Below are 25850 nucleotides of genomic sequence, written 5' to 3'. Positions count from 1 at the left end.
AATGTGATATTCAACTAGGCTTACACGGGTTGTGTGCAGGTAGTGGTGCAACACAGTATGACCTGAAACGAGTAAGATAAAGTCACAAAAAGACACAAAGTCACACAAAGTGACAATGCAGTAGTGAGTCTTCAGAGGTGATGTAAATAAGATAAAGGTGGTGGCGCATTGTGATGAAAGTGGCAGTGCAGTGACCTTATGAGTACTGAAGGTATCCAGTAAGGCCCTTAAACTTCAATGACTTGAATTATATTCAGTCACAATTGTAAGTTGGTTTGTATAAAAACGTCCGCTAGATGCTAATAAAGGAGATGTAGTAATGACTGTATTTCAAGTAGAAAAGCATCTGTTTAAGTATCTGTAAATTAATTTGGTGTAACTAGAATATTATATTTAGCTTTTTATTTAAGATTGTCATGGTGATGGTGTACGCTGGCGCATTTGGCTGCCGCTGCCGTTGCTGTATTTTGTCATGTTTTGCCATGTTTTATTGTATTTTTGTCATGTTTTTCTTTCGCTTTAGTCTTTTTGTGGTGGCTGCCGCTCCTGTTGCTCTGTTTCTTTTTTCATCGGATGGTCTCGGCGTCTGTTGGGTACTGGATGGCTGGCGTGTGTTGGATAATTTTGAAAGATGCGGACGCTGATTGCAGTGTGCAGCTATGGAATTGCTTGGACTCCGCTTCCGGCTTCCCTCCCCCGGGCCACCTTCGGCTTTGAGCTTGCATCGGGATGTCGCGCTCCTCCCTCGCTGAGGGTGCATCCATCGGGGATCTCGTGGGAGTTTCGGGTTTGATGGCACTGGTGGTGGCTGGCTGGCCTGGCTAGCATGGAACTTGACCTGAACTCTCTCTGCTTTAGATGACTTAACATCCGTTCGCTATCCGGCAAGGGTCCTCTGGTCTATGATATCCTGAAAGATCATGGATATGACTTCCTTTGCTTGACGGAGACATGGCAACAACCTGGTGACTTCTCCCAGCTGAATCAGTGCACTCCACCTGAGTTTGTTTACATCTGTGAAGCTCGTGTCACGGGATGAGGAGGCGGAAATGTAGGGTTTCCACAGTATCTGTTCCTGCTTACTCTTCTTTTGAATCAACTATTGATTCCCCCTCCACCTAAAGACTCACTTATTCAAACTAGCCATTCAGTTAATTCACTTGATTGTTCAATGTTAATTGTAAATGTCTTGTATTGTCTGTTTTGTTGTTTAACTGCTCTGTAAGATGTAAGGTGCCCTTGAGTGCTTTGAAAGGCGCCTATAAATAAAATGCATTATTATTATTATTATTAAAGGAACCCCTAACAATTGATTAAGTGGTAAGTGTATTATTAAGAATAGTTATTAAAAATAGATAGATAAATAATTATTATGTATCTATCTTACGTTAAATAATAGGAAACACTTAAATCTATAGAAATAAATAAATAAATGTTTGGTACATTTTGAGCCAACGTGAAGCTGTTCATGACGTCACCCGAGCCTCAGTTCCTTCCCTAATCAGTACGACTCCACGACGCATGCGCCGAATCATGCACCACCTCCTCCCTCCCCCAGTGTCTCGGTTCTATCGGATCTGTTGTCTTTGTGAGATTTTTCTAGCTGCTGGATCGCCAATACACCGTCTGTTACACAGGAGATGATCACAGGCACGAAGAAAGTCAACATTTAACAACAGAGGACATTTATATTTGAAAAAATCAGGCGCTACAGGGAGATAGAATGTTCTAGAAGGGTCATGTGATGTAACGAGATCGGATATGTCGCACCTTTAAAAAATTCTCCCGAGGTTGGATTTCGATAATCAGATATTTTTGTAACCCATAGAGTCAAATTGGTTTTAAAAACGTCTTTTGTTGTTTAAAATGTTGTTTGGTTATCCTTTTTCCGAATTAAAAATGAAAAGAGAACATGGGCACGTGAAGGGTTTTAGCCAATCAGAAACCGAGCTCCCAGCAGAAGGGTATAAGTAGCGGGCAGGTTGCTGCGAGAGCAGTCCGCCATCGAAGACTAGATTTACTTTAAAAAGCCATTTTTATTAAACAAAAAAACTAGTATAAACAGTATAAAAGGCGAATCGGGGTTAACCGATCATTCAGGAGGCTTCTTTTGGTCGTCCTTTCCAGCAGAAGTTCTTCGGCACTGTTAAAAACGAGCGTTGTTGTGCCAGAAACGGAAAGGTAAACTTTTGTGTAACGGTCTTTTTACCACTCTGGTAAAGGTCGCGGTGTTTCTAACGAGTCTAGATATTTTCTGACGGAGGCTCGGTACTGAGCTTAACGTCGTTGTTGGGGCGGGGAAATCCAACCAAGGTTTTTTTTTGACGAGACAGCCTAGCTTCTCGTCAAAAGAAGCTAAGCTGTCTCGTGGCTCGATCCTAAATGACTATATAATCATATATAGTCCTCTAGATGGAATCTGCGTACGTATTATTACACTGAAAGTAGGGCGCGCTGGTAGTGAGCATGGAATGCATTTGGAATCGAGCCCGAGACATTTTGTATTGACCGCGCCTCGTCGCCATTTTCCTGCCTGCTCTTACGGAGTAATTTTTAGTTTACAAACAAAGTGTTTTAAGTGACTTAGAATAGCAGATTATGCGTCGTTTAGTGCTCCAAAATGCTAAATTAACGAAGCCGGTGGGTTGCTACGCTTTAACCTGTTTATTTAAATTCGTTTCTGTTTGGATTTAATTCAAATGTGTTGCGTCATCCAAGTAAATCTTGGATGAATTGTTACAGGGTTGTTAATACAACGTAACGTGTTTATCTGATTCCAGAGTTGTGTGTGAAGCATAATAGTCCTGTTTATATTTCATACCGCTGCATTTTAATCTGTATAATGTTTTTGTATATATATTCATAATGCTCCATTATATACTGCCCAGTGCTCCTGTATAAAATATATTTCATGATGCTCCTGTGTATATTCCATAATGTCCCAACATATACTGCACAATTCTCCTGTATATATTCTATAATGCTTCTGTATCTGTTAGTCATTGCTTCGATTTAAGTGTTTCAGGATTCAAGTTTTAAATTGAATTAAAAAAAACTAAAAACTTTGGTGCAGAAGAACCCAAACGAAAGAAAGTACAGTGGTAGCCTAGTTGGTAGAGTTCTGCCATGCAGCCACTGTTGGGCCCTTGAGCAAGGCCCTTAACCCTCTCTGCTCCAGGGGCGCCGTACAATGGCTGACTTTGCGCTCTGACCCCAGCTTCCAAACAAGCTGGGATACGCGAATAAATTTTTTTGTTGATCTGTAAATATGTGTGTATATATATATGTTTATATATATATATATATATATCTCTCGCAAGGAAAAAACGTAATCCGATCAGATACTGTTGCTTAATGTAAATAACACTTAATGTAAATAAGGCCATTGTCTATCTACAACTCATCTGCAACAGCCATTCAGAAATTAAAACACACTGATCTACTTAAACTTTTAGCATTTAAAAAATCATTTACTACCGCCACATCTAAACACACTGTTTAAACACAATAAAAATCACTTTATAAATGATAAATCGCTCACCTGAGAAAAAAAAAAAAAAAAAACCTATCTTGTCCCGGCTTGGAGATCTCTCACATCCTCAACAATTAATCCATTAGTGTTATGAAATGAAACAAACTACACCGTTTCCCGTTTAGCCACAGACGTCCTCTTCAAAATCCAGCAGCGTTTTTAATAAGCGCGCTTTGGTTTTTAATCATCTAATAACGTGACAGAATTTTAACTGAAAATCTCAACTCAATTCTAGTTGGTCCATTGCGTTTGATTGACATCTACATCATCCAATTGAGGACACTTGTTAAACAAGCCAAAAATGCTGCTAAATGTGTAAAAGTTAAAGTAAAAACAGCAGTTTTGTATAAGTGTGATGTAGATTGTGTATTTATTTCTTTAGAATATTTGTTTCACAGTCTGAGCATTGTTATTTAGATAGCTAGTTTAACCATGATGCATTGAGACGTGTATTATTACTGCTTAGTTGTTTGAGAGGAGAAATGACGGTATTGGATCGGTATCGGCAGATACTCAATTTGCAGTAAAACAAACGTCAATTGATTCTGGGAGTGGCATTGAGTTTAAAAGTCGTTGAGTTTAAAAGGCGTTGAGTTTCAAGGTATTTTTTCTCATAAGGATGTATGGAAAGCTTGTTAATGCATTATATGCTCCCGTGGAACTGCAAAGATTTTAGGCTAATGTAAAATAATAGGGTTGTTTTTGACACTTATACACTAAAAATAACACAAGTAAAATATAAAAACACTGAAATACAATTAAACATCAATCGAAAATACAATAAAACCTGCTTTTTACCTTTACTTTTTTATTGTTTTCTTATGGTTCTTAATTAGTGGAGAGAACAAATAAGCAGTAATAATTAGTTATTCCACACAAACTTCAGATTCATCTCACATTCGTATGATGTTTTACCGCACCGCTCAAGCCGAGCGCTGAACAAAGCAACAGTCGCGAACACGATCAGTTTAAGGGTACAAATTTCTCAACGGAGGGTGTGAGTTTAGGGGACGTCGAGTTACAAGGTACCATTGTATATGACAAATAAAGGCATTCTTCTTCTTAATTGAAATACTGCGATTTGTGTGTAGCAATAATAAAAAGTTATGCCCTGATTTCAGGTGTGACTGAGGATTGTCGTATTTTTTAAGTGATTTACTGGACTTTGTTTTAACTTTTTGAGTTATAACAATAATGTTACTTTTACAACTGTCTTGTTGCTAAAGACAACAGGGGAACGTACAGATTCCAGAAAGTAACTGGTTATTTTGAATGTCACATAGTAAACTGCTTAATGTATTTCTGCATATATTTCACTGTGACACTTAACCGGTATATCTGTAATAAATATTAAAACCTGAAAGCATTAATAAATATTATGTGGCCACATTTTGTTTTCACTGAGTCTCTATACAGCATGTAAATGAATTAAACTATAAGTTATGCCTCATTAAATGTAAAAGCACCTTAATGTGTTATTAAAGAGCTACTTTTAAGATCCACTCGTTAAAGAAGTTGATTAAACTGTATACAAATGTCACTGTACCATGGATATTGTAAAAGTGCTAGACGTAAATGGAACTTAATGTGTGAAAGACTAAGATCTAATTGGAGCATAATTCATGTAGAAATTTGTATCAGCCTGTATACATTTTAAAATTTGTTTTAGTTTATAAGTTAAGGATGAGCCCACCATCCTAGGCGCTTACCGATCTCTGGTCCACCAGGCAAACTGCTAGTTTGGGCACACTAGCTTGTGATAATGTCTCCCAGCCTTTAATGGAAAATGTGCCTTTGGCTATTTTTGAAGGGCTATGTGATGGCAGGGATTTGGTGATCTTAAGGTGGATACTAATGTTATTTCTTCAAAGAGAGATTACACCAGAAAGAAAAAGACATTGGACAAGTGACATTGTGTATAAAGCAAGGCAAGAACTGTAATTGTTGGAAGAACAGCCTTGTGTTCTATAGTCCAATGATGTAACTTGGAAAACATTTAACAATTAAAACAATTAAATGCTGGTTTATCCACTAAAATTAACGTTGAGTGTTTTCAGTTTTTTTTTTCTCGACAGTAACATGTCTTCTCTGCAAACACTTATCAGATTCCAGTCCACTTTTTTTCTTACTTAAAGTATTTCCTCTTCATTTTAGTAAAAAAAAAAACATAATGGGACTTTTTAATTATGTTATAATTATGTACATGTATCTACTGTTTGTTTACTGTACATAAAGAATGTAGTTAAATATGTTGCTTGAACACTTAGTTTCCCACCATATAATTTAGAAATACATTCCATTTCTAAATTTCCCTGTATAATATGCACCTGGATTCTTGTGCACTTGTAATCTCACGGTTGGACTACTGCAACTCTTTCCTGGCAGGAGCTCCCATGTCCACTATTAAACCCTTGCAGCTCATTCAAAATGCAGCTGCCCGTCTGGTTTTTAACCAACCTAAACGCTGCCACATCACCCCACTGCTGCGTTCTCTTCACTGGCTTCCTGTAGCTGCACGCATTCAGTTTAAAACACTGATGCTCGCCTACAAAGCCAAAAATGGACCAGCCCCAAGTTACTTTGGTGGTCTAATCAACCCCCGCTCTGTTCCACGCAACCTCCGAGCCATTAGACTCGCTCGACTTGATCCTCCACCCAGGACTCGAGGAAGACGAGCATCATGGCTCTTCTCTGTACTTGCACCCAAGTGGTGGAACGAACTTCCCTTGTCTGTCCGAACATCTGAGTCTCTCGCTGTCTTTTATAAATGATTAAAAACCTTCATCACCTCTTTACTAAGCACTTAAGCTGACTTGTACTTACTTACATACTAACGCTCATTCATTTCTTGCAAAAAAAAAAAAAAAAAAACTGAAACTAACTTTGGTTCTAACAGAGTTTTAGCAGATTTGTGTTCTTGTACTGGTGTCTACTTAAACTAGAGTAAGGTAATGTTTACTATGGAAGCACTTCTGTTAGTCGCTCTGGATAAGAGCATCTGCTAAATGCCGAAAATGTAAATGTTAAAGTCTTAACTGTTACTAAAGCTCTTATAAAGAAGCTTAGCACTGCCGCCTCACAGCACACAGCAAGAAGGTCCTGGGTTCAATCCCCAGGTGGGGCGGTCCGGGTCCTTTCCGTGTGGAGTTTGTATGTTCTCCCCGTGTCTGCGTGGGTTTCCTCCGGGTGCTCCGGTTTCCTCCCACAGTCCAAAGACATGCAAGTGAGGTGAATTGGAGACACTAAATTGTCCATGACTGTGTTTGATATAACCTTGTGAACTGATGAATCTTGTGTAATGAGTAACTACCGTTCCTGTCATGAATGTAACCAAAAGTTTAAAACATGACGTTAAAATCCTAATAAACAAACAAGAAGCTTAGTATGTGTTAAACATGGAATGTAGCTTTTCTCTTTTGACGTTAGTGAATAGTCTATAAAAGTTAAACTTATACAGAAAGTATTTTACAAATGTAGACCTGAACTGTGACATGCCGTCAAGCTTTATGTATCAAAGCCTTGTAGTTTTTGTGTGACTAATTTACCTTGCTCTAAAATATTTGGATTTGTGTTGTTGTAAGCAGTTAAATTAAATAGCCATTAAAACCACAGGTCAGAGTGCTGTAGGGTGGCTTGCTGCAGTGGCATGACTGTACTCACATTGCCTTTTCCTTTTCACAGTGGCACAATCTGAGGATGTGTAATGAGTGCTGAGCCAGCCAGACGTAGCTTCAGATTGCCTCCTCTCTGTGTGATTCGCTTTCTGAAGCAGACCCAACCATGTCCGAGCCGATACTTGGTGTGAACAGGAACCCCACTCCCCCCGAGTACAAAAACCCCAGAAAGCCTGGGCGCCTCACCAACCAGCTGCAGTACCTGGAGAAAGTGGTGGTCAGAGCTCTGTGGCGGCATCAGCTTTCCTGGCCCTTCAGGCAGCCTGTGGATGCCGTTCAGCTCAACCTGCCAGTGAGTCATTGTTCATGGGGGTCCAGTGGCACAGTTTAGTAATACGAATGAATTCCCTGTCAATTGCTTGTATTATTCCATAACCCTATTGCTTGTACTGAGGATGGTCAACGACAGAAAACTCTGCCATCCCTTACTAAAACTTGGCATACGGAGAGAGTCTTGTGTAAATGTCTAATGTTCATGTTGCACTCATCTGAAAACATAAATGTAGTGGTGTGTTTACCTGATCATTACAGAACCAGCAATGCAGAGGGCAGCATGATGTAAAATGCTTGATGTTGCTGACTTACCAGCAAAAAGTAGTTTGATGCTACAAGTAAACCAAATCCACTGTGATTTATTGTAACATGTGAGCTAGATCTTTAATGTGATGGTGTAGCCCAGTGACCACAGCTAGATGTAGCTTTAGCCAATAAACAAGTAAATCGTCTCCTGCAGCAATAAATGATGTATTTGGGTGCTCGTACAAATTAGTTAAAAATTAAACATGACTTAATTCTTCTTCATTTGTATTGTTGTTTAGATTTAACATGTGCAGTACACTGGACCAGGGGGCACAATAGGGTAGATTCTAAAATTTGCCCTGAGTGTGTGTGGCTGCCCTGTGACAGCCTGTTCAGGTGTACTGCATTTCACTTAATGAATCGGACCCACTGTGACCCTTATCAGGATAAAGCAATACACATTATGCAATAAGCAGGTGAACTGGTAACAGGTGAGGGGATCATGACTGGGTATAAAAAGAGGATCCACCAAAAGCCCAGTCTTTGCAAGCAAAGATGGATCGGGAGTACTTAAGAAAACTGTTATCACTGAACACATATGGCTGCATTGTCAGATGCAGTGGCAAACTATCAATTATATCCAGAAATTTCGGGTTCTCTGGGCCTGAGCTTATCTCAGATGGATTGAAAGACAGTAAAAACGTGTGATGTGGTCAGGGCTAGTAATTGAAAGGTTGCTGGTTCAAGCACCACCACTGTCAGGTTGCCACTGCTGGGCCCTTGAGCAAGGCCCTTAACCCTTAATATGTCGCTTTGGATAAAAGCGTCTGCTAAATGCTGCAAATGTAAATGGTCTGATGATCCACTTTGATTTGTGGAAAAATGATCTGCTCCAGAAAGCATTTGATGTCCTGTCCAGTGTGTTACTGCATCACATCTGGTGATTCAGCGGAGACCAGACCTACTGTGTTTGTGTTTATATCACTTGCTTGCTTGTATGACTATTTTGGCTTCATTGTAACATTTTGTGTTGTGGTTTTAGGATTATTATACGATTATTAAAATCCCCATGGACATGAGCACCATTAAAAAGCGTCTAGAGAATAACTATTATTGGAAAGCTATGGAATGTATCGAAGACTTCAACACCATGTTCACGAATTGCTACATGTACAATCGGGTGAGAGCTCTGTTATTTTGAAAAGAACATTTATTTTTTTGTAAAGAAAAGTACATTTTTACCATTTAAAAGCTTAATTAACCCAACCCTCTTGTTTTTTTCCCCGGTTAGCCAGGAGATGATATTGTTTTAATGGCTCAAGCTCTTGAGAAGTTGTTTCTGGAGAAAGTGGCTGAGATGCCTCAGGATGAGCATGAGGTCTTTGCAGTCACCAACAAAGCGCCGCTGAAAGGAAAAAGAAAGCCGTTTGCAGGTATGCCTTACACACTGGACGTGAGAACTTGGACACTGTTAATGATATGTCATGTAAAAGCATGGGGCACTGCTTAAACCTTTACATGGAAGAATAATTGGAAAGACACTGATTATTTACTAAAAAAAAAACTACAAATCTCAGACTTAACTAGTCTAGGTTTAAACAATTCTGTCACTGTTGGTGAATGGGCGGCAAGGTGGCTAAGTGGGTAGCACTGTCGCCTCACAGCAAGGTCCTGGGTTCGATGGGTTTCTTTGTGTAGTTTGCATGTTCTGCCCGTGTCCGTGTGGGTTTCCTCCGGGTGCTCCGGTTTCCTCCCGCAGTCCAAAAACATGCAAATGAGGTGAATTGGAGACACTAAAATGTCCAAGACTGTGTTTGATATAACCTTGTGAACTGATGAATCCTGTGTAATGAGTAACGACCGTTTCTGTCATGAATGTAACCAGTGTGTGAAACATGACGTTAAAATCCTAATAAACTAACAAACCAACAAACTGTTGGTCAAAAGTTTGGCATGTTCTACCAACCCATGCATAGGTGTTTTCTATGCTATGGCTTTATCCCATATACAAACAACCCTGCCTGTAGGTAAATTGGCTTTTCTAAATCACAGTTGCATGGGGCCTGGCTTGGATTTTTAAATGCTCTGTGTGTGGGAATCCAACACTTGTGATAGAAAGGGTAATTACAATTGGGAATTAAAGGGGGAAAATTCTGGGGGTAGGGGTGAATTCTACCTCAGGAGGTGTCTTCCATAAGCTACCCTACTAGATTTTTATAGAATGATTACATTCAGTATGATTAAGATCCATATCATTGTGTTTATAACAGGACTGGTGAAAACACGGCCGCAGTCTCCCATGTCTGAGGTGGTGTTTCAGCAAACTGTGACGGTCATTCCTCCTGAGGCCCTGCACACCCTCCCGTCTGCTCCCTTGAGTGCTCAGCTTGAAGCAAAAGTCAGTCCCCCTCTCATATAATACAGATGTGCAGATGTGTTTATCTAAGACCGAGTTCTGTGTGACTCATAAACATGTCCGCATTTACAGTTGAAAAAGGGCGTGAAAAGAAAAGCCGACACCACCACCCCTACGGCAGCCCCCGTGACCAGCAGCGAGTCGTCTCCCTGCGTTTCGGAACCGAAGGTCCTGAAGCTGTTCTCGAGGCGAGGCAGCGGTCGGCCCATCAAACCTCCACGCAGAGACCTGCCAGAGTCACCGCATCAGCACCAGGGGGGCCGCAGGACTAAGCTCTCAGAGAGGCTCCGATACTGTAGCGGAATCCTGAAGGAGATGTTCGCCAAGAGGCACGCGGCCTACGCCTGGCCCTTCTATGAGCCTGTGGACGCAGTGGCGCTCGGTCTGCATGACTATCATGACATCATCCATCAGCCCATGGATCTGGGAACCATTAAAGTAAGATCAAGACCTGAAGGAATCATTTGGTTTAATACAAAATGTACCTTTTTTTTATTACCACAATCGTAGGTCAGCCGTATCTTGTCTGCTTCTTCACTTTTGCACTGGAGCGACAAGTCTAAGGTCATCATCAAGTAATTGAACCTTATAGAGAACAGGAGTTACTGAGCACATACTCCCAATGTCACAACAAATCAGACAAGAATCTTAAACTACGGTTCTTGTGGATTTGAGCATTTGCTAGATCACGTGTCAAACTCAAATCTGGCTCAAATTTGACATCCTGTGCTAGATGATTTTAATCAAAGCGTCTTCGAACTAAGAGAATCCAAGCTATTGAGGCCCAACAGTGCTGGCTGTCCAGCTTCTTTTTTCCCAAATTAGTCCAGGCTGTTGCTTTTTACAAAGTCATTCTGGGTTCTTACAGAGCTTTTTTATGAAACAAGGAACACAGTGCTCTCTGTCGCTCATGTCAGCTCATGGCTGGACAGTAGGTCTCTCTGCAGTTGCGTCTTTAGAACAGAACCAGGCCGATGGCACCAGCATGAATTAAAGCTCAGTCTTCACAGTGCAGGGTTAGCGCATCAGCCAGCCGCACTACCCAAGTGTATCCTGAATGTATATTTTTAAATAGGGATTCAATCTGCTATTTTATGCAACGTTGGGGGCAAAATGACTTCATTTTTTAGTACCAATGCATTATTATTTGTTATTTAAACAGTTTGTTTTTATAGTTCATAATTTATTTATAAAATCTAATCATTTTTCCCTAAATCTCATTGTTTTTATTTATTTTGGAATATTTTGTGACTGATTTCATCCTCTGTAACAAAGTTCCTAAAAATCCGATCAGCACTGTTCCAATAAAAATGTAGAAACTGCTTTGAGTTTCCCTCCCTGTGCCTGAGTACAACATTTTTAAACATACTATCGCATAATAATCTCACACAAATTGGTCAATTCTGTAAATCGTTTTTTTTTTTTTTTTTTTTTTCTTCATTTAAATCGACCACTTTATTATGGTCAAGGTTGCTGCAGGTCTTTGGTTGCAGTGGGGGGAAAAAAACTAAGTGCAAGGCAGGAATACCTAGGACAGGGCTTCAACCATCCACTCTTCCCCAGACATAGTCAGTCATGTTTGTGTAGATGCCCGGCCGGCCGATAGTACAGCAGAGATTAAAACCCACATCTACAAGATACTTTAGTTTAGTGGGGTTTTGCATTAAGAAAGCAAATGTCATTGACCCTTGAAGTCTTTCCATCAATAAAACATTTTTTAGATTTTGGTTATTCAGAGGTCACTTTAATCTGCCCAAAATATTAATATAATTAAATAAAAGAGCACTTTGTGTGGCAAATTTTCTTCCTGTAGTTATTGGTTATGCTTTGTATGAATCATGGAATTTCTCCAGCATTGTATGTTGTCCTTGTTTTCCTTTCATAATTATTAATAAAGGAAAAACAATTTTGCTAGTTAACATTAACATTATGGCTGCTTTAATGACATAAAAGAGTCCAAAGTTAAACTTTTACTTCTATCTTGGGAAACGTGAAGCAAGGATGGTGTGAATAAGAGTAAAAAATTGTTTAGTAAATGGAAAAGCAATATGGTATCCTGTCTATTACAACATTAAACATCATTAAATAATATGGAATATTAAATAATTACATTGCATAAATACAGATTAAATCCCAATTTGATTCTTATGATTTAATAAACAGGATTTTTTTTTGTTTTTCTGAATCTATTTTCATTTTACCGACTTTCATTCATTAACTCGTTTGTGGATTAGTTCATTTGTTCAAAAATTTCTTCCACATCTAACAGTAATCTAATTTTAAAAAATAGTTTTACTTGTCTTTAAGTAAGGCTTTAAATGAAGATTATGGCCTAATATTTTTCTCTTACTCTTTCACTTTTTTTTATTTAATGTATATTAGCATTCACCACAGCAGGTCATTTTGGTCTGCATACCTGATTTGGCACAGTTTTTAGGTCAGATTCCCTTCCTAATGCAACCCTCTGTTTTTTATCCAGACTTGGAACAGGCACTGAGTGTGTTGCACTTTTCAATGGCTAGGCTGTTCAGCCACCCCCTCCAGACGTGGCCAATCATTTATTACATGAATTGTTTTGTGACTGCTTTATCTTGGTCAGGGTCGTGGTTTGGTTCAACCAGTCTATTGCAGGGCTTAGTCACTCGCATGGGATGATATGAAGTAAGCCGGAGATGGTTTAGGTCTGCAGATTGCCTGAGGTTAAGCATTAACATTGCATTGGCTGATTGATTCAATGTTGATGGAAATGTGTACACATTTATTATGAATCAGTTATGTATTATATCTGATAAAATGTGTCTTCATTTAGAAGTAGTTGTAATCTGTGGATAGCAGAAGTCTGACATCTCCATTTCCCTATTTAGAAAAAGATGGACAGTCGTGAATACACAGACGCGTTGCAGTTTGCTGCAGATATTCGACTCATGTTCTCAAATTGCTACAAATACAACCCACCGGGCCATGAGGTTGTTGCGATGGCCAGAAAGCTCCAGGTAAAAAGTCTATTATATTCTTTCATTTGAATAGTAAGTCATACCGTTTATCATAATAGGAGCACTGCATGTCTGTTTATAAACCTCTTTTTGTACACAGGATGTCTTTGAGTCCCGCTTTGCTAAGCTCCCTGATGAGACAAGGCCCTCCACTCCCGCTACGCACAAGAAAGGGAGGAAAGAGGGAACAGGTAGCCCATCCAGCTCAGAGAGCAGCGACACTGAGTCCTCTCTGTCAGGAAGCTCTTCAGACTCTGAAGAAGAAGATGAAGAAACCAGAGCACAACGACTGTCTGTTCTGCAGGAGCAGGTAAACCAGAAGAATTTTATTGTTTGTTTGTTTATTAGGATGTTAACACTTTGGTTGCATTCATGACAGGACAGGTAGTTAAAGGTTACACATCATTTATGAGCTCAAGTTCAATGTCAAACACCGTAACGCTTAATTTTGTAGCTCCAATTTACTTAATTCACTGAACCCAGAGGCTTCTCGCTGTGAGGCAACAGTGCTACCCACCAAGCCACTGTGCCACCCCAACTCTAACAAAGCTCATGGCTGATTGTCCACACACTTTTGGTCATAAAGTAGACCCTTGAGTTACGAACGGTTTACCACACGAACATTTTGGGTTACGAACGATCTTTTTCAACTTAACGTACGAACAAATTTCGGATTACGAACCGAAATTCGCGAAACTCGTGACATCACGAACAAGTTAACTCCGACCGTCTCTTTCTCTATATATATACTGTATACAGCGAGTGGAGAGCGGACGATGTTTTTCCGGTGTTTTCTTTATATTTTGTAAAATATAAAGCATAGTTTTTTGTTGTTGTATAATTACTCCTGCCAGTAGCTGTCACTGTGTATCAGACAGTTGGGACATTGAGTAAGAGAGAAGAAGGAATTTATTCTTTCGTGAAATTACACCTACAAAATACAACGCTATTGAAATAAAGAAGGAAATATGAGAGTTATTGTTGTTTCTGGTAGATACAGTGTATTATGGTGTATGGTACAGCACATGTACTGTACTGAGATGTGATGTGATGTGTGTGTAATGTACAGTACTACTGTGTATTGTTGTTTATTATTGTTTATTACAGGAATGTCTATTCTATAATTTAAGATTTAAGGGAAAATATACTTGTATTTGTAACAAAAAAAACATTTAAGACATTAGAAAGGTTAGCTATAGGGGGGGTTTGGGAGGTCTGGCACGGATTAATTCTATTTACATTATTTCTTATGGGATAAATAGGTTTAACTAACAAACATTTTGACTTAAGAACAGCCCTCGGAACCAATTACATTTGTAAGTCAAGGGTCTACTGTATCAGGGTATGTCATATTGTTTATTTTAATTGTTTAAAAAGAGGAGAAGGCAGTAAAACATTTAACAATAATTAAAAACAAAACCATTTTAAATACAAGAGGTTTGCTTTATTTATTTCTGTCAGTTGGTTTATCCTGGTCAGGTCACAGCGGGTTTGGTTTAACCTGGAAACACTGACCACAGGGCAGGAGTGCTCTCTCCAGGGCATATCAATTGCAGGGCTTCAGCTTTGTCAAACAAATTTGCATCAATATTTTGACTCCACCTAGTAACCATTTCATGCTGATAGAACAGCTAAACACACTCGCTGCAATTTTTCTACAACAAGTAGAAAGTGTTGTTCAGAAAGTGGACTCGCTGTGACTGACCGGTTGTTGAAAAATTAATTTAAAATTTTTTTTTAACTTACTTTGTCATTCTGAGTGAAGAAGTGAAGACAGATGGTAAATATGTCAATTATATCCATTCAAAATAAAATCTACATCACTGGTGTATTAAGCTAACTCTTTCAAAGTGAATTTATTTTGTGTCTGTTTTGATTAGTTGAAGGCAGTGAGAGAGCAGCTGAACTTACTGTCCCAAACTCCTCTGCTGAAACCAAAAAGAAAGGATAAAGTTAAGAAGGAGAAAAGAAAAAAAGACAAACGAAGGAGTGGAGAAATGAAAAAACCCGTCCCAGCAAAAGTGCACAAAAGGGCGAGCAGCAGCAGCAGCAAGCCAAGGTGGGGAACACACACACACACACACACACACACACACACACACACACACACACAATGACCCTTTCACTTGTAATACATTTGTTCATTTCCCATTTGAACTTTGAGCTTCTCTGTGCTCAGGCAGCATAAGGAGAGTCAACTCTACGAGTCCGAGGAAGAGGAGAGCCCCCTGCCCATGTCTTATGAGGAGAAGCGCCGCCTGAGTCTGGACATCAACAAGCTGCCTGGAGAGAAACTGGGCAAAGTGGTTAACATCATCAAATCTAGAGAGCCCACGCTCCGAGACACGGACCCTGAGGAAATCGAGATTGATTTTGAGATACTCAAGCCGTCTACACTCCGAGCGCTGGAGAGCTTCGTCCAGACCTGCCTCAGGAAAAAACCCAAGGTGTCTGACCGTAAGTAAAACACCACTCTGTCATTTCCCAGATTCATTAACTCTGTGTGTATCAGCTTAAAGGAAATGGTCATGTGTTATTGTTGATCCTGGCTTCTCTCTCTGTAGAAAAGAAAACACAAAAACCCACAGCTGAGAAGACTGAGGCTGAGAAGACTGAGACTGGGAAATCGGATGCTGTTGAAGAGCTGAGCTCAACCAAGAGTACAAAGACAAAGCGTGAGCAAAAGTTTCCTTGTTCTTATTTTGCTCTTAACTAATTGGACAAAGGCTGAATACTGTATCAGACTATAAGTCTATATACTGTATATCAGTGTTTCTCAACCTTTCTTTTAGTCACGGCACCCTTTAAAAGTACGCAAAATCTCAAGTCACCCCAGTCTAAAATGTATTAAAAAACGTACACTCTGCATCCCTCGGACTGCTAACACACACGCACACACTCCACACGGTGTCATTTAGGGAGGGAGGGGTAAACGTGGCTTACTTTTAATGGGAAACCTGAGCCTGGGATGATGCACACAATCGTCCTATTCTGGCAGGGATGGATGAGAGGCAGACACGGAGCTCCTGGTCCAGAGCCCTCAGTCGCCCCCTGTACTTGTTCTTGATGTAAGTTAGGCTCGAAAAGCTCAGTTCGCGCCATGAACGAATTTAACAGATTTAACATAATTAAACAAGTTTATAGTTTATTTCTCAATTATTTGTCATTATACTAAGAGCACTGCTTCTTTTCTGCATGTTCTCTCTGTAGCTCGGTTACGGCTCTCTCAACTCAAACTCAAAAAGACATTCGTATTGCCAAAGCAAGTTACAGAGAAATAATAAAAATAACAATAAGAAAGAACAAATATATACAAAACAGTTACATGTGCAAAAAATATTAAATAGAATAAAATATCAATAAAAATTATAACATTTACAGTAATGAGGTAGTAATGAGGTAGTAATAACGATCAGTTTGTGTGTGTGTGTGGCTTTCGCTCTCTCTCTCTCGCTCTCTGTGTGTGTGTGTGTGTGTGTGTGTGTGTGTGTGTCTCTCTCTTGCTCTCTCTCGCTCTGTGTGTGTGTGTGTGTGTGTGTGTGTGTCTCTCTCTCACTCTGTGTGTGTGTGTCGCTCTCCGTTTTCGGATTTGAATTTCGACAATAAACAGCTCTTATTATTATGACTGCTTGATTCCCTCCACTGATGTGAAGCTGAATGTGTGGATTACAGCCGATAAGAACTGCGCAGAAATAAAAATCTATATAGCGACTCCCAGAGGCGCCACTCGGTTCCTTTTGTTAATTTTAAAGAGCCGTTCAATAGAATCGGATCGTTCGCGAACGACCCGTCATTATCAGAATATTTTTGACGGCACCCCTGACGAAGCCAGATGGCACCCCAGGGTGAGAAAGGCTGCTGTATACTATACTACAGGGAGATTCACTTGAAAGAGGTCCCGAACATTCTGTAGCAACTACCTTTAGGATGAAACGATCTAAACCAAAAAAATATGCAACATATTGTAGCGTCGGCGTCGAGGATGGGATAGGAAATCGCTCTTTTTGTGAACATGTGGACAAACACCCATTCACACACATAGACATTCATACCACATTCACACAGCCGATAATGCATTTCCCACGTAGCCAGCCCATTTCCAGCGCTGAACAACACGGTCACGGTAGATCTTGATACCACAGCCGCAAGTGCTTCTGGGTAAAGCTCCGCCCCCTTCTCGTCCACAGCAGCGGGTCGCTACAATATCTTGCCGTATGTGTAATTGCAACATGCGATGTTGGAAGTTGTAACGGTCCCTTTAAGTGGTATGAGCATGCGCATTATTGGGTAAGTGAGCATTCAGACATCGATAGATAAGCACGCATGGTGATAAGCTCGGGTTGTAGCTTGACTGTTCCACTCATCATAATCCAGGATAGCAATAGAATAGAAGTGTGGGTGCTCCTATAATAAATACTCTCCATTACCCTGCACTGGTCGTGTCCTGTGTGTATTTTCTTCAGAGGACAGGGCAAGTAGCTAAGCACCATTAATCTCTCTCCAAGGGAGCTTACCCACGCTAACCAGTCGTTACAAAGTGATCCCAGTTTTCTGCCGGACACATTTTGATGCGACGCTCCTGATGTTCCTGAACATATCAGCAAGCGTATCAGGGGTTGTTTCGTTCAGATTGCTTCGTCCTAACGAGAGTTATTACAGAATATTTGGGGCCTCTTTCGAGTGAATCTCCCTGTAAATACCCACCAGTCCTCGAGATCGCATATCACAGTGAGAAAAGACCCCGTACGACCTTCCGTCCCTCAAACACGGCCAGTTTTGTTTGTGTGAACGCCTGGCTAGGTCAGCAGGTCTGCTGAGATTTTAACTCTCGAGTTGACTCTGCAGTGGTGTGCTAGCCAGAGCTCCTAAAGTCACCAATTATCTAGGGATGTAACGATACACTCTACCCACGATGCAATGCGATTCACGATACTGGGTTCACGATATGATTTTTTCACGATTTTTTAAACAAAATAAAATTGAAGACAAATTATAACAAAGTTTCCTTTTATTATTTCTTCTTTTTTTTTTTTATATTGTATTTGTGATTATCTTTTATTTATCTAAATAATGAATGTGCTTTTATTTTTGAGGTAGGTACAAACCATGCAAAACAATGCTGCACATTTCCCTTTTTGTGTTAAAAAAAAAAAAACTGAAATGAAATTTTAAAACAAATCGCACATTAAATAAATAAATAAATGAATAGTACAAGTAAAGAAAGTACTCTCACATAAATACATTTGGCTGGAAAATTCTGAACCTGGCAACCCTGTAGTGACGTCAGTCAGGCGAGGTGAATAGAGCCAGTGCCCTCTGCTGTTGAAAGTGAATATTGATTCGTTATACATGTAAACTGATTTGCATTGTTACACATGTGAATCAATTTTTAGCTGTCTTGTGGTGCATCGTTACATCCCTACAATTAACTAGTCATTGACTTAAAACAGCAAGTGTAAAATTGTAAAAGTGTAAAAAAAAACATTTTTTTAGACATCAATTTAAAACACAATAAAACTGATCATGTATAAATCACATATATATGCAGTGTTTAATTCAGAATAGATAAAACATATAGAATTTAAAATTCACACTTATCTGTTTCAAAAATCTTAGATCAAAAAACAGATCAAAAACATACTTTAAGTGTTTGATAGATGGTTTCAGGAACTTTTAAATTGTATAAAGCTTGAGAAGCTAAGATTTTCCTTGAAAGGGTCCTTGGACCTTTTTTATAAAACGTGGGGTCCCATCCTCATTTTTATTGAAGAGAAAATTGACAAATTAGTTCCTGACGTGTAATGAATAGGGAGGTCTGGATAGAAAAGAAATTTTTTTTTTTATTATTATTTATTATTTTTAATTTTTATTTATTAATTTTTTTACTATTTATCTACTTATTTCATTACACTGCTCAATATGACCATGCATAATTCCAGGCCAGGCTGTGGGAAAGGGTGGGTGGTGGTAGGTAAAGGGGAGGGGGTTAAAGGGGAAGGAGATAAATGGGAAGGGGTGGGCAGATTATAGTGTCAAAAGTGCGGTGTGGGGGTGGGAGGAGGTTGAAAGTTTATAGGTATGTACAGTATATAGGTATGTATATACACATACTGTATATATGTAATATAATTTTTCTATGTATGGTTTCTTTTTCGTCCCTAGATCTGTCTTCATAGACCTTTTTTTTTTTAACTGTTGTATCACCTTATAAACTTAATAAAAAGATAAAAACTAAAAACATAATTTAGCTGAAACGTGAAATCTGTTTTTTGCGCGAATGAAATCATGTTCTGGTGTCTTTCCCTCCCTCATGCAGGTGAATCGATGGCAGCCGATCCCAAGGATCTGGCCCACTCTTCTCGGCTCAGTGAAAGCAGCGTTAGCACGTCCAGCTCTGACAGCAGTAGTTCTGACTCTAGCTCTTCTGATAGCACTGACTCGGACTCAGGTTAGCTGATCTCTATAAGCACTCTCTTCCTCCTTTCCCACCTTTTTTACCTGTTCAACCCTCTCTGTAGTCAAGGTGAAATGTCCCACACCCTGCCCCACCCTACACTGTTAGGTTCACTGGGAAAAATAAATAAAAGGAGAGAGAAAACCAAAAAATAAATATATTTTCTTTGCTTGGACACTTTTTCCTTATTAATGAAACCATAACACCTACTGGAACAACTTAGATGTTTCTTATATGGGTGTAAAGTTTGTATATTTTGTGCACTTTTTCTCTTCAGTCTAAACAAATCAGTTTTGTTACAAAGCACAATTTCTTTCTTTAGTTTTTGTCAGGTGCACCTTATAATTTCTTTTAAATATTTGTTTATTTTTTATGTTTTATCATCACTTATTTATGTACATTGGCATTTGCTACAACAGCGCTGTAGTTTGAAATGAGGCCAGCTAGCACCCATGACTTGTTTAATTCCTAACCTGAGGCCTGTTGGTGTGTCAAGTTGTTGCACTTTACTCCTTATTGTTGTAGTGCCAAACTTTGTCCTGATCGGGGTCTTGGTGAGTCCAGCTTCTTTGGGATCACTGGTGCATTTTAGTAAGACCAATCCATCACATGGCCTCTGCCATCCCCTTCTCAGTCACAGACGTTCATGTGTGCATGTAGATGCCCAACCGGCCGATAGCACGACTGGGGATTCAAAGCCTGGATCCCAGCGGTAGTGGGTTAGCGCAATTTGCCACTGCGCCACCCAAGTACCCAATCATAAAAATGTAGTCTTATGTTACATTATTATATAATATAATAATTGATATAATAACTATTTAAAATACATACACCAATCAAGCATATTATTAAAATCACCTCCTTGTTTCTACACTCACTGTCCATTTTATCAGCTCCACTTACCATATAGAAGCACTTTGTAGTTCTACAATTACTGACTGTAGTCCATATGTTTCTCTGCATGCTTGTTAGCCCTCTTTCAGCATTGCTGTGTCTGATCCACTCATACCAGCACAACACACACTAACACACCACCACCATGTGAGTGTCACTGCAGTGCTGAGAATGTTCCACCACCCAAATAATACCTGCTCTGTGGTGGTCCTGACCATTGAAGAACAGCATGAAAGGGGGCTAAAAAGTATGTAGAGAAACAGATGGACTACAGTCAGTAATTGTAGAACTACAAAGTGCTTCTATGTGGTAAGTGGAGCTGATAAAATGGACAGTGTGTGTACAAACCAGGAGGTGGTTTTAATGTTATGGCTGATCGGTGTGTATATATTTGTAACAGTCCTGTCATCTAACCCTAAAATTAGGTAACGTTCAAAATACCAAGAGGGGGAAGAAAGTATAAACAGTGTAAGGTTAGTGCTGTTTACATGGAGCGGTCTAGCTGGTCCTGGTTTAAAACTCTGTGCTGTAAGTTCCAACCGAGTGTGGTGTTGCACTAGTTGTTTGTATATATGGTAAATGTTTTGTAAAGCTGAACATGTTAAAGAAGAATCTTTAGGTTGTCTGAACATTCAGCCTAATATTGCATGTGAGATATTAACCAAATAATTGTAAATGAGTTGCCATGGGTGTGGTCGGACCAAACCAAGCTTTTTAGTAGGAGAGAGCAACATGTTCTGTGTTATTTTTGTAGCCGTGTATAGGTACGTCACTGGAACGGGTATAAAGCTCACTTGGTGTTTGACACACAGGTTCAAATAAAGCTCACTTTCCTAGAGGACTTCTGTACATTCTGCGAGTATTGGTGTGTTTTTGTTTTACTTTCTGTCATCACTTGTTGCTTTCACAAATAACCTTCACTCACCATCACATTTCCACCTGGTCACGTTACTCACACATTTCCAGCATGCACACTCGGGACTAAAAGATTTTAGGTGTGTGAATTTTTTTTTTTTTTTTATCCAGAAGATGCTCAGTGAAAATAATTAGTTCTCCCAAGCAAATAAAATGAGTTATAGGTTGTTAGTCATCTCACACTGAATCTTCAGTTTAAATGTCTTAAGCTAGAAATCTTTACTTTAGTGGGCACAAAAATTTTCATCCTTATGGCAGGTAATTTTAAATACATTTCTCAACAGTGTTGTAGCTATTAGGAGCTGGGAGTTCTAGAGAGTTTTATTTGCTCTGATCTTGGGATGAAATGAATGGCATTCTCACCTTCACAGGACATGGAATTTATGCAGGAATTTATGCCGTAGACTCAGTGGGTGGGCATAGGCAATGACTAGAATGTAAGCTTAATATTTTCTCTCTTAATATTTTACCTTATTGGTTAACCCGAGTGCAAGAGTTAATTAGTGTATCAAACTCACCTGAGACCTGTAGGCGTACAAGTTCTTCATCCTGAATGAATGATAGGTAACACAAATGGATGTGTAGCTTTATTGGACCTCATTTTGTCTGTGCTTGGGACCAGCACTTATAACGCACTGACAGGTGCACCCCTCAGTGGCCAGGCTGTTTAGCCACCAGCCCCTCCTTCCCTTCAGACATGGACAGTTATGTCTGTGTTAAAACCCTGGCTATACTTTTACTGCTGCAGTTTTGTTTTTTGAATATGGCCTTAGTTAAACTTCAAGTTAAGAATTAAAAGCCTAAAAAAAAACTAAAACACATTCATGACTTTAAAAACCAGAAATATTCCTGAACTAACCATTATGGTAAGTACTGTGTAATTACACTTGGTAATGATTGGCTGTAAATTATTTTATATGGGACTGGTTAACAATTTAAAAGTGAAAATAGAACGAAAAAGAAAGTGTTGCCAATTTAATGTAAGCAGACAAAAAGCAAGTAGTTCAACATTGCAGTGTTTCTATTAGGGAAATGTGACTTTGTATTTTCAATTATTTTTATATTGTTTAGCCAACGCTTTTATCCAAAACAACTTACAATTTTGACAGCATACAATCCAAACAATTAAGGCTTAAGGGTCCAACAGTTGCAACCTGGCAATAGTGGGGCTTCAACCACCAGTTCTTCAGATACTATGAGTTTAACAATGTTTAAATAAATAAATAGGTAACAGCGAAAAATGAATAATTAGGATTCCCAACATACTGTATATAATACAAGTAAATATAAATGAAATTAAAAATACTGCCTTTCGTTATATGAATATACAATGTATTCATTAGCCAGTTCCTTCTGTTTAAGACTTGTAAGAGGGTTAAATTTTTTGGAAAACATTCTGTTAAATGCATACTGAAGATGTAATAATAATGTAATAATTGTACGGTATTAATATATTACCTCTTAAGAATATTTCTGTATGTAACTAGAATATGGCAGTTCATATTCATAACACATTGCCGCCTGTTTATTGGGAACTTCTTTGAAATTAAGGTGCTTGGGTGGTGCAGCAGTCTATTATACAAGCCCACCCCCATTTGTTTGATTGGAACCAATGAGTCACAGTGTTTCTTGGTGGGATAATGTGTTTTTTCTCTGTCACTTATAGCAGCAAGCATGTGTCAGCCAACAATGAGCGTGACTCGTTTAATATTAACAATAAAAAATCAGCCATATTGTTTCATTGTGTTTCTGCCAGTGTGGATGCAGGGTTAGTTATGATCATCCAGTCCTGCTATAGACAGACAGGAGGAGTGTGTAAGGACTATGTGGGGTTTGTGCTCGGGCCTTCCATCTGTTCAGGTTGACCACGGTGTGCATTATGAATGTCTTGCAGAACAGAAACCTAAGAAGAAGAAAAACAAAGTCCCTGGTCATGGCAACAAAGTTAAATACAAGGTAAAGAGAACTGCATTGATATTGGCCTGTAGCGATGGGAACTGGATGGGGTTTTTTGTATTAGTGCATGGGGCATTTCACTTCTCACAACAGTGTGAAACAAAGCCACATTGTTCCCCTCCTTCCATGATCAGGCTTTGAAGAAGAGCATCTCTCTTGAGATGAAGCAGCTCTCTAAAGGCCTGTCTGCACGGATACAGCAGACTGTCATATCATCTGCTGAGGTCACATCTCGACCAAGTAAGTCTCACAGCACCTGTATAGTGTGGTTATTAGTAACTGTATAGTGTTTGTTTGTTTAGATGGGAAATGGTAATGCTCACTTGGGATTTAATGCTGAAGGCATTTGGTATGGAACTGCACTGCATGTATGTAGCTGCCAATATTAAAAAGAAAACTGAAAATGATGGGGTTTGTCATACTGTAATATAAATGTATTATAGAAATAATAAAATGTTGGTGTAACATTTGTCCATCATTGTTTACAAATGTCAATTACACTTTTGCACAGCTGCTCCCAAATGTTTAAGGCTAGTGATCCTATTTAAAGTGTCCAACCTCTTCCACATGGGACTTATATGGATCTGTTAAGTAAGCCAACACTGTTTGGTGATAAAAAGTGGCTGCAGATTAGACACTTACTCCTAAAATCAAATTATCTTCTTATTTTCTGCATTATTTATCTTCTGCATGTTTGTGGGAGGACAGTAACCAGAGCCAAGGACCAAACCCTCCCACATTTAGTCATTCACTTACTTTTAGGGGCAACCAAATTGTCTTCTGCATGTTTGTGGAAGAAAATGAGGTAGCCAGACATGGATATGGATATTCATGGATAGTCATGGATGGTCTGTGCAAAACTTCCTACAGATGGTAACCAGAGCTGAAAAACAAACCCAGGTCCACAGGACCCAGGTTCTTGTGCATCGCCTACATTACAGGGTTGAAGTATGTATTTTTTTTATGATTTATAAAGAATAAATATAGTGATCACATATAGTTGCCAATCCCTCCTTCCTGCCGGGGAAAGCCATACAATCAATTTAAGTAAGGATTAAACCCACACAGTTTACCAACTACTCTACCACCCTTAATGCACCGCATTGTATCATTGATTACTGACACATGTCTCATCCGTTTATATAATCAGTGCCATGATGACAGTTCAAAGGGTCCTTGCACATGAAACCTTGTTTGAAACTGACTGATTTCACAGTAACATCATTTCTCTTTTTGTTCAACCTCCACCACACCTTCAGCCCCAGCCTTGCAAAGCCAAGTGTCTCCTCAGCCTTCAAGACCTAATCCCAAACCAATGCCTCTGGTCCAGGAAAGCAATATGACCTTGCTAAATATGAATTCACCCCCAGAACAAGGCTCCTTTCCTCCATTGGCCCCTATAGCCCTGGACACCACCGTCTCTCCTCTTATTTCCCTAATTAAAGCAGTACCTACTACTGACTCACCTGTGTCTGCCTCACCCAATAAGCCCCAGAGTTTTGTAGCGCCATCATCTACGCACAATTCCCCAGGGTCAACACCATCAGATCCTGTACACACCCGTCCTCAGCAGGCAGGTAAGAAGTCTTGCCGAATCGCCGTCTTTTTCACTGGCTTTGTTCCCCTCTCCTTGTCCTCATGTGGCCCTCAAACGCTGAACCCACGAGACCGATTAGCTTTGCATGCGCTGCTTTGATTCCATTACGTAACTGAGCATCTTGTTTCTTATGTCTGGTTGTATGTGTTGTCGTTGTGTGTGTTTTAACTTCTGGCTGCATCACACTGCTGCATTCAATCACACCCCGCTGTTTGCTCAGGATATTCATTTACATTCATAATGGAAGTTTTTGTTACTGGTTAGGTATCCCTGCTCTCCTCTCTCCATTGTCTTCTCCTCCGGGACTGCCGTCTTTAAATCCAGCCACAACTGGTGCAAGACATCATTCCATCACCAAGCATGAGGTAAAGATCATCCGTTATTATAATCTGGTTGGCTAAATATATGGGACATGTACTTGCAATATGGCCAAATGTATGTGGGAATTCATCGTAATTATTAAGGTTTTGGTTTCAGCCACACTCCTTACTAAAATGTTCATAAAATGAATTATATAAATATGTATGCTTCCAACTTTTAGGCACTAGTTTAGTAAAGGTCCAGGTCTGGTCCATGATGTTATGATCGGACTGAATTGTTGTGGAAAAGTCCAGTGGCCTACACAGGGCCCAGACCTCAACTACACTAAGCAACTTATTTATAATATATAAGAAATAAATAAGCAAATTAATTATAATGTCAGTTTAAGTCAAACCTTCTTGTCCAAAATCAGATCCAGACTTTACCTATAGCACACATCTGCACAGACCCACAAAATCTTGTGGCACAATACAACCCTGTTCCAGGGTCATGGCATGATTTTGAAATGATGTGTCCAATAAGGAGTTATTTTTATATTTTACCACCACTTTATCAGGGTTGCTGTGAGTCCAGTTTCCC

The 25850-nt window shown here is 39.4% G+C and overlaps 1 protein-coding gene across 3 annotated transcripts in view; it reads left to right on the top strand.

Annotated features, from left to right (window-relative positions):
• Nucleotides 1-1634: 1634 nt before the first annotated feature.
• Nucleotides 1635-25850, top strand: part of brdt (bromodomain, testis-specific) — a 28936-nt gene continuing 4720 nt past the window's right edge. Inside the window, exons 1-16 of one of the 3 annotated variants that reach the window (XM_062997313.1) lie at nucleotides 1635-2181; nucleotides 7214-7498; nucleotides 8768-8905; nucleotides 9017-9158; nucleotides 9996-10123; nucleotides 10214-10579; nucleotides 13006-13134; nucleotides 13235-13444; nucleotides 15015-15193; nucleotides 15314-15591; nucleotides 15699-15809; nucleotides 19451-19582; nucleotides 23292-23353; nucleotides 23488-23593; nucleotides 24613-24930; nucleotides 25215-25315. In XM_062997313.1, coding sequence (XP_062853383.1) covers nucleotides 7313-7498; nucleotides 8768-8905; nucleotides 9017-9158; nucleotides 9996-10123; nucleotides 10214-10579; nucleotides 13006-13134; nucleotides 13235-13444; nucleotides 15015-15193; nucleotides 15314-15591; nucleotides 15699-15809; nucleotides 19451-19582; nucleotides 23292-23353; nucleotides 23488-23593; nucleotides 24613-24930; nucleotides 25215-25315 — 2586 coding nt within the window. In that variant the 5' untranslated portion in view covers nucleotides 1635-2181; nucleotides 7214-7312. The remainder of the gene's footprint in view (nucleotides 2182-7213; nucleotides 7499-8767; nucleotides 8906-9016; nucleotides 9159-9995; nucleotides 10124-10213; nucleotides 10580-13005; nucleotides 13135-13234; nucleotides 13445-15014; nucleotides 15194-15313; nucleotides 15592-15698; nucleotides 15810-19450; nucleotides 19583-23291; nucleotides 23354-23487; nucleotides 23594-24612; nucleotides 24931-25214; nucleotides 25316-25850) is intronic. The other 2 variants (XM_062997314.1, XM_062997315.1) reach the window with 2 other exon arrangements.

Source organism: Trichomycterus rosablanca, chromosome 6 (genome assembly GCF_030014385.1).
Source record: "Trichomycterus rosablanca isolate fTriRos1 chromosome 6, fTriRos1.hap1, whole genome shotgun sequence".
Taxonomy (NCBI): Eukaryota; Metazoa; Chordata; class Actinopteri; order Siluriformes; family Trichomycteridae; genus Trichomycterus; species Trichomycterus rosablanca.
The sequence above is the reverse complement of the archived record's forward strand: the minus strand, read 5'-3'. Positions and strand labels throughout refer to the sequence as shown.